The sequence below is a fragment of the Schistosoma mansoni genome (genome assembly GCF_000237925.1).
Source record: "Schistosoma mansoni, WGS project CABG00000000 data, chromosome 1 unplaced supercontig 0094, strain Puerto Rico, whole genome shotgun sequence".
In the NCBI taxonomy this organism is placed as follows: Eukaryota; Metazoa; Platyhelminthes; class Trematoda; order Strigeidida; family Schistosomatidae; genus Schistosoma; species Schistosoma mansoni.
The window spans coordinates 854,346-863,285 of NW_017385991.1; the positions used below are offsets into that span (position 1 = coordinate 854,346).

Sequence of the window (8,940 nt, forward strand, 5' to 3'; positions counted from 1 at the left end):
AGGGTATGAGAACTTGAACTGATGTACACACGTGCCAAGCTCTACGATGAGCATAAGTGACTGACTGATAGAAACACAAAATATGTGGAATGCGCGTAGCCGACAACAAAAATTAAAACCAAGCATTATGAGATGTCGTTTACTAATATCATACATGTACAAAAAGGAAAAACACCAGTATTAAAATGTGTTGAATTACAGAATAGCACCAACAGCTGATTAGAGAATATTTTACAGCTAGCAGTTAAAGAGGGGTAAGTAACACAAAGCAAACGATGTCAATTCAGAAGTTCCGTCCACGCCCCCGGTTACTACGACCAAAGCGAAATCTTCCTTTATTCGAATCAGTAGTATCAACACGAGACCACTGACCGATTGGTGGGGTATACAGTAGTCTATCACCACGTGGTTGTCGAACACCTGTATTATGGTGATTGCCCAAATCCGTGGGAAAAGGACGCTTTGTACCTGGAATCGAAGTAACAGGTGATTGAATCCACGACAATGTTACATTGAGGGTTTTGAACACTGGGGGATTGTGAAAAAAGCACCGTATCATTCGCTGTATGTTCATCATAAGCTAACATAAAAACAGGTAAAAAAATTAACTGATACTACATGTAAATTAACTCTCGATTACTTAGAAAAATATGTGCATGATTATAAAGCTCATTGTAAGTCATAGGGATTCGAGACTAAAAAGCAACAAGGAAATCAGCAAACTGAATCACGAAGCAAGCCCTAACTTGAATAACTGAAGGGAAACGGGGAGAGTGGAAGACGAAGGAAGGCACGGCGACAGGAATTGGAAGCAGTCATCAAAAGAATGAATAGCAACTGGAAACATTCGGAAAGGATCGCCCAGGACAGTATTGGATAGAAAGTAAGAGGTGTAAGTGAAGCAAGTAAGCAAAGTGAGCAAAATTACCCTTAGTAAGCAAAAAGTGAGCAAGGAAAGCAATGTAAGCAAATAGTAGGTAAATTAAGCGAAGGAAGAAACTAAGCCAAAAAGAAAGCGAAGAAAGCAAAGTAAGAAAAGTAAGCAAAATGTAGGCAAAGTATGCAAAAAGTAAGTGAAGTAAAAAAAAGTAAGCGAATAAAGCGAAAAGTAAGCAGAGTAAGTAAAAAGTGAGCAAAGAAAGCAAAGTCAGCAAAACTAATCAAAGTACACATATTAGACAAAGTAAGCAAAGTAAGCAAGAAGTAAGCAAAGTAAACAAAAAGTAGGCAAAGAAAGTTAATCAACCAAAGAAAACAAATTAGGCAAAGATTAAGCAAAGTAGGAAAAGTGAATAAAGTAAGAAAATTAAGTGAAGTTAAAAGTAAGCAAATTGAGCAAAGTCAGGAAAAAGTAAGCAGATTAAGCAAAGTAAGCAAATAGTAAGTAAAGTAAGCAAAAAAAGCAAAGTAAGCAAAGAAAACGAAGTAAGCAAAGTAGACAAAGTAAGCTAAGTAGGCAAAGCAAGCAAGGAAAGCAAAGTAAGCAAAATAAGAAAAGTAAGCAAAAAGTGAGCAAAGTAAACAAGGTAAGAAAAAAGCAAACACAGTAAGCAAAGGTAGAATAGTAAGCAAAAAGCAAAGAAAGCAAAATTAATCATAGTATGCAGAGAGAACAAAGTACGCAAATCGTAATTAAAATAAGCAATGTAAGCAAAAAGTAAGCAAAGTAAGACCTACTGCTGGAAATGACGTTCCCGTCTACTGGATTTTCGGGCGTTAATCTCTTACCAGGGGGTCCACTTATCAACTTATAATACGCAGACTGCAAAGTCCTGTTTGGTTGTTGTTGCTTCAGAACTGGCCTGCGTCAACACCTGAACTAAGGATAAGGAGTGCAGTAATCAAACGCGTCGGCTTCACTTATCTTGGAAGTCTGATCAAACCTAGTGAGTTGGTGTCTGACGAAATCTCTGCACGGATTCAAAAAGCTCGTTTGGCTTTTATTTATTTAAACACATAAATATTGGTACAAGGAAGCACCAGATAAATATGCGCCTCACAAATCTCATTCGATTTGTGTGAGGGCTGTGATACTGCCCAGGTGCCCAGACCGAAGCAGGTGGTTTTCTTAGGGGGCCACACCCGGAGCCTTTGACCTAAAGGCCTAGTCCACAAGGCAGTGGAGCATCGTAAGGAAATGCAGTCCCATGGTAGCCGGTGACCAACAGTTGGTTCATACGCCATTCGTTCCTTCAGGATACTGGAGCCCATGTGCACCATTGGTTTGGAATCAGGGTTTTTCAAGTCCCCTAGGTGGATCCTCCACATCCACCAACCCGGTTAAAGCGCCAGACATTCGCTTTTCGTCCTCTCACTTTTGTGAACAACACCCCCGCCACGAGAAGGCAGTGAATAGGACTTCCCTGGCAGAGGCTATATATTCGCGTGGCCATGAGAGCATTTCGAGAGGGAGAGCAGACTCTCCCCACTCTCAGCCGTACCAGGGCATTTGGAGGCAAGTACTGACCGGGCGCAACGTTGCTTAACTGCGGTGATCGGACGAGAACCGGTGCTTTCAACGTGGTATGGTCGCCGGCGTTTGGCTTTTGCTAACTCACGTCACCTATGGCGAGGGCGAGATATCCGTCTATCAATTAAGGGACGAGTATACTGCGCATCAGTTCGTTCTGTTCTACTTTAAGGCTGTGAAACGTGGCCATTAAGTGTAGAAGATACTCGTAAGTTACTAGTATTTGACCACAGATGCCTTAGAAATATTGCTCGCATCTGCTGGGATCACCGGGTAAGTAATAGTGAGGTTGGACACAGGGTATTAGGGAATGATGGTAAATCAGTTGGTGAGGTTGTGAATCTTCATCGACTGAAATATTTGGACCACGTTTTACGTATGCCTGAACACCGATTACCACGACGCGCAATGTTGACTACTCTTGGAGACGGTTAGAAAATAAGTTAGGGGTGGTCAAACCAAAACGTGGCATCAATCCTTGAAGTCACTAACTTTTAGTCTCAGCCATGTTAGTAGATGCAGACTACTTGGTTGGGGTCCGCATGACTATTGTAACCAATGGTTGAAGACTCTGTGTGACATGGCTCAGAATCTATCACAATGGCGTCGATGTATACATTCTTTGTCTTCTTAGACAGTGAGATTAAAACTGCTTTTTATCTTTCTTTCTACGGACTAATTCTTCCTTTCTGTACTATATCCTGATACACAATACTATATATATTACTATCATTGAAGTAACTACTTCCATGAATTTGATGCTCATCTTGTTGTGGTAATGAGATGTGGCAATTTGGACCGATGTATATATGTGCCTACGTTGTAGCTGACTGACTATGTATTTGGTTCCCCCCGTACCAATGTTCATGTGTTCAAATAAATAAATAAGAATACATTTAATTGAGCCGAATATACTCTATTTTTTAACGCACTTTGTAGAAATTAGGTTAAATAAATCATTTAAGAAGATCCATACAAAGTAGCTAAGCCATTAGGGAGTAAGGTGTGTTGAACGATATTGGTTAATTCTATTTACCAATTGAAACCAAGAAATGTTTGCAAACACACAGACACAGTTGCTTGGCAATTAACGTAATAAGTAGTGATCAAAAACTGTATGAAATAGGTTGCCTTTACAATAAGTTCAGCTTTGGAAGAATATGCTGGTCGAGTCAAGCTCTTTTCAGTAATCAGAAGCAAATTCCTGACAGAAATCCATGATGTCCTAAATGGCCTAGTGAGCTGTGGACAGCAACTCAAGCCCTTAAAGCTGATGGCACGAAATAAAAAACTTGACTGAAGATGGCTACTGATCAAATCGAGTGCTTTGACACTGAGATTATTTCTCGCATACGTTTGTATTTCCGTAAATTCTGCCTATTTTTTCCATTTGTTGGTCCCACCTCCTGCTGTGGCTTAGTAGTTGAAGTAGCTAGCAGGGTATTGTCATTACTCCTAGGGTAAAAATTGTCTTGAAGTCAAATACACAGACCTGTGCTCGACAAATAGGCCTCAATAGATATCACCATAAAACCTGGAAGGTTCCATCAAATGCGTTACGTGGTTTTTTGACATACCTGGTCATTGCATAAGACATGAATGGAAGTTGTTGATTCGAGCTCTAAGTATAAATTTGAATAAAACCGAGATCATAAATATCCCTCAATAGATTGTAGGAAAAGTTAAAGAACTCACTTTGTGAGCCATGATTCGAAGCTTGCTCTCTTCAGATTGAAGGTTCTTATCCAACTGGCCAGATATTGTTGTTGCATAATCTTGTGCTAGCTGACTTAAGTACTGGAGACGAGGTCTAACAGTACGTAATCTATCGACTCCATCTTCGATAACAGATAACTCAAGCTCATTATCGTTTGCTTTCCCCCCAAAATATTGAGGATAATAACATCCAAGCTGGCAGCATAAAAACAAACCTGCCTCCAACTCTGAGAACTTTAAACCCATCTGGTTTAACGTCGGCTTTTCTATAGAGGGTTGTTTCGTCTAAAGATTATTAATAACGAATATTTGTGACCTACGTTGTCAGCTGTTTCTTCCGAAGGGATGTTAGGTAAAAACATTGACAGTATATTGAAAGCAGAGTTTAGATATTTCGTTATATCCTCTGACTTTATCGATGCAAGAGCTGGACTTGGGAAAGACAGTAGCTCTGCGGTTAATTGAAGTAAGCTAAGTCGTTCGTCGAAAGTGTCTTCAGCAAAATCACCGAATTGTGGCAAGAATTTTTCCAACATGTATATGTACAATTCATGAGCGTTAACGTTTCTCTGTTTAGGAAATATCTACAAGATAAAGTTACTTACAGATACACATAAGGCAGCCTGTCTACAACTCTCCCGAACTTGAGCTATACATGCCCGATCACTTGCCTTTACATATTACTACAACTTCGAACTGACTTACATTGAATGTAGGAACGGCCTGCAAAGCTTGTTGAGAAATCATGCCGACTAGTTTTTGCCTGCCAGTCAGTGTAGACATACATTTCAGGGATGATAGTAAAGAGATTAACATTGGAAACTCTTCCTCAGAAACATCATGTAGCACTCGATTAGTTTGTTCAACCACAAAAGACTCCAGATCGCTAGTTAATACATTATCTGGTAGACTTTTTAAACGTTCACACAGGAATTTCAGAGTGTTTTCTCTAGAGTTTTCTGCATTCATTGAAAGAAGTCGATTGAATATTCCCAGTAAGGTTGCTTTCGGCTCTGAATGAAGTAGTTGAGACAAAGCCAAAGAAATGACATTCAGCTCCTAAAAATCGCACACTCGTTAAAATTAATTACCTTTTTATCATCTGTTTGATACATTTGAACGAGAACATCAGCAACACGTGGGACGAATACCCGTGCATGTTTACAAAACTGTAACAAATCGTGCACCACTTGACTTCGAACATTGACATCGTCGTCGTCACATAAATCCAGAAAACAATTGAAACTGTCCTCCAGTAGATTCTCGAAAAGTTTGCTAAATCTTGCTATAAACTGACTTGACAATCTCTTAGCATTTTCATCGCCTTTAACACCTACAAGTACTGTTTTGTAGGCATTTTCTCTCTAATGATAGATGAAAAATTAAAAGATCACATTCACAACCTCCTTTAAATCTGTGGAACTGTCAGCTAGTTTATCATAACATGAGTACAAATCATCCGTAGTCGGCAAAGTCATTGGGTAGCATACACCATCAAATCTCCGCCTATATAATTCACAAACGGAATTGTACAAACAACCAAACTTTGATGATTGGGACATAACCTTAGACTTTCAGCTGTTTTGAATCTTTTCTATTTATGTAAATGGACGGTATACCGGTTTTTATTATTTAGTCACCATAATTTTTGCCTATTTTCTTTAAACTGTTTAGATACACTCGCGGGAAAATTCACTTATTAAAAAAATGAGTCGAGGTTTTCATATCTTACTTATTCCATCACAAATGAATAAACTTTGCCAGTCATGAACACAGTCTGTTCTTCTTCACGTCCTTTTTTTATTCTCTTTCCCAACACCCTCGTGATATACCACAGAAAACATGTATATGGGACATACACCTTCGTCCTACACCTTTAATAATACGCCCGATAATTCAGGGAATTCACAGTTGCATCCAAATCTTCGAATCTCGGAGAAATTTCGTGGTTTTCTCCAAAGTCATGAAAATTCGTAATCACTGGGAAAAAACCTCAAATCGGTGTTGCGCAGTTGTGTGAACAAGAATCTATTACTAATGGTATTTCTTGAGTCTTTTGAATCGCAATTACTGTGAACAATATTTTTATTATATGATATCCAAGTTCATTACATATTCCAGAACCAGTCTTTTGGCTTTGTTTCAGTATGTTATATAGGTATGAGACAATGAAGGGTTTGTTCCACGCCACTTTTTCAAAAACCTTACGCCATACAGTTGAGTTTTTGTTACTGTGAAATATTCCCATTACTCCTCCCGTCCAGCCAGACTACAGCTAATTGTTTCTTTTAGACTAATAATATCGAAGGTAATGAAAGCGATGAGAGACAGGTAGTAGCTAAAAGAGTGCCAATTTTAATGCATTGCTGTCGGTCGACATTTTACAGAGAGTTGAAAAAGTTAGAATATATGTTCGTGAAGAACTTCAACTTGGAGGTCTTTAAGAAACAATACCGTGGTTTTGTACATATGAAAGATGTGGACGACATTGCAGCTATGCAACTATGCTGCAATATTGTTCCCAATCCTGGGACTGTCTCGTGTAGCTACAGTTATTGTAAACCTACTGCAGCGACCGGTACTGCCTCGTTTTTTTAAATAAATCATATTTAGAAAGTACGAGTGCAGAGATGTCGCCACCTATGCATCTGAAAGTCAAAAAAAGGCTAGGCAGAATTGTCATTGGTAAGATGAAAGGAGGTGATATCACTGTTAAGAAGGTACATTAAATTCTTGGCCTTTTTCGAACGGTTATTCCTGAACTCGCTGCTTCAGTCAGAGTAGCTGCCACAATGTAGAACCGAATTTCTGGATACAGGAGAGTACTACCATATTGGACTGGAATTGGACCTTCTGGGGATTGTAGACAGTTGATTACGCAGGATCAACGTCAGCAAACTCGAATTACGACTCAACTAAGATGGCCTATCAGTGTCTAGATCTTCCAAACAACAGTTTTGGCCTATCCGTGGTCATCCTGTAGCTCCGTATCTCAGTGAGGTATTCTTATTTTTGAGGATACGGCTGGTTATTCTAGTTTAACAACTAGCGACCAGTAGCACCTTCTATAATCGAAACCCTTCTGGCCAAATAGAAATCAGAAGTCAGACGAGAAGAGGTAGGAAAGATATATTTGATACGTTATCAATATATCGATGAACCTTTATTCTAAGCCGGCTAATGAACGTAGGAGCAGTGTCCCACGCCGAGTTGAAACGTGATCTGGTACGGATGCATGACCGAAAGCCTTCAGTTAAACAAGTCCACTTAAACAACGTGGTCAGCATCCAATGTTGAACACTTAGAAAGCTATTGATTTTGGGGAATTATTTACAGCTACATTTTGTATCTATGGTGGTGAAATAAAACCGTCTGGTTTGAACAAAGTATCCTCTGGTGTTGTAACTGAGTTGCAAGAGTTTCTGACAGTAAGCCTTAATGTCATTAGGTGTCAAATGAATCTGAGAATAAAATTAGTCTTATTAGCTGGACTCATAAGTCGATCCAAGCCAGACCACCACTGAAAATCTAGAAGCACTGGAATACCGTTTCGCCCCAGTATGGGACTCCTCAGCAGTGAGCATTCACGATCCCGCACACAGGACTCGAATCCAAGACTTTCGGTCTCGCGCGCAAACCCATAACTTATAGATCACTGGGCTGCCCAGTGCTCCCAGGTTCTCAACGGTGGTCTATCTTAGATGGACTCATTATTTTGGCCATTAAAATTGCTACAATCTCCACAAATCCCCGTTCCGATAACGAAGTTAGTCGTTGTTATTTGTGATACCCCTGTTTGTAGCATCATGTCATCGACCATAACGATGCAACAGGTTGTGACAGATGTTTTGGGGACCCGCCTCAGTAAGCTAGTGACTTTTCGCATCGGCGAACACAACTTAAAAAGTGATGTTACATCCCACAGCGAGTCCCAATTTATTCGTAATTGTGGTAGAAGTTCATGCAAAATCTGTCAATAGATACTTTGAAAATGTTTCCATCTGAACCGATACACCGTACATACTTTGGGGTCACGGAAAACGTATTTATTTATGGAATGATGTAGCCAACATGCGACCAAAGCGGATAGATCCATTCATTCTAGCACTATAAATGTAACTATAGAGTCTTGTAGACAACACACGACTTGCGACTTTCAAAGGATATGTCTCTCACTGCATGAAGTTTCTGTTCGGAAAGCAACTAAATGTAGCTTGTTTGTACGATACTCAGACCTCGTAGTTACCATTAGCACTCTATACAAATTTTCTACGTCTTTCATTACCAATCTACTTATCGTCGCACCCGATGTTGCACACAGTGTCGCTCAACAGTGTGGACGGTAATCTGAATATTTTTTACTTGGATACGAAAGTTGTTATAGTGACGAAAATAATCTACGATGTGTATAAATTTACTTAGTATTGTTTGTTTGGATCTTCCCATTGATGTTTTTAGAACTGCAACTGGTCAGTCTCTAGTTGGCATATGTGCATCCGATGCGTATTGCCTCGATATAGCCTTAATTCACAAGCATGGTAAGAAGAATGGGGGAATAGTGCGCTAGCAGTGGGAATCCAGGGACGCGCAGTTTCATCCCTATTTGGGACTCGTCAGTTGGATGTACCTGCATCTCAGAGTTGATGTTCACTCTGGGACTCGAACCCAGTATCTTTCGCTTCAAACGCCATCGCGTTGTCCACTCTGCCACTGATTCCTGATAGCCACTTGCTTGTGTAATGGGGTGAAGTCGA

General features: G+C 39.9%; 1 protein-coding gene across 1 annotated transcript; it reads right to left on the bottom strand.

The window, feature by feature from the left end:
* Positions 1 to 283: 283 nt before the first annotated feature.
* On the bottom strand, positions 284 to 5,664 carry Smp_197180 (apoptosis inhibitor, putative; the record flags this gene model as incomplete). The annotated part of the gene is made up of 7 exons (XM_018791725.1): positions 284 to 580; positions 4,166 to 4,471; positions 4,507 to 4,755; positions 4,792 to 4,857; positions 4,892 to 5,245; positions 5,278 to 5,550; positions 5,590 to 5,664. 7 exons carry the CDS (start codon positions 5,662 to 5,664, stop codon positions 284 to 286), a joined length of 1,620 nt encoding a protein of 539 aa, XP_018645141.1.
* Positions 5,665 to 8,940: the final 3,276 nt, after the last annotated feature.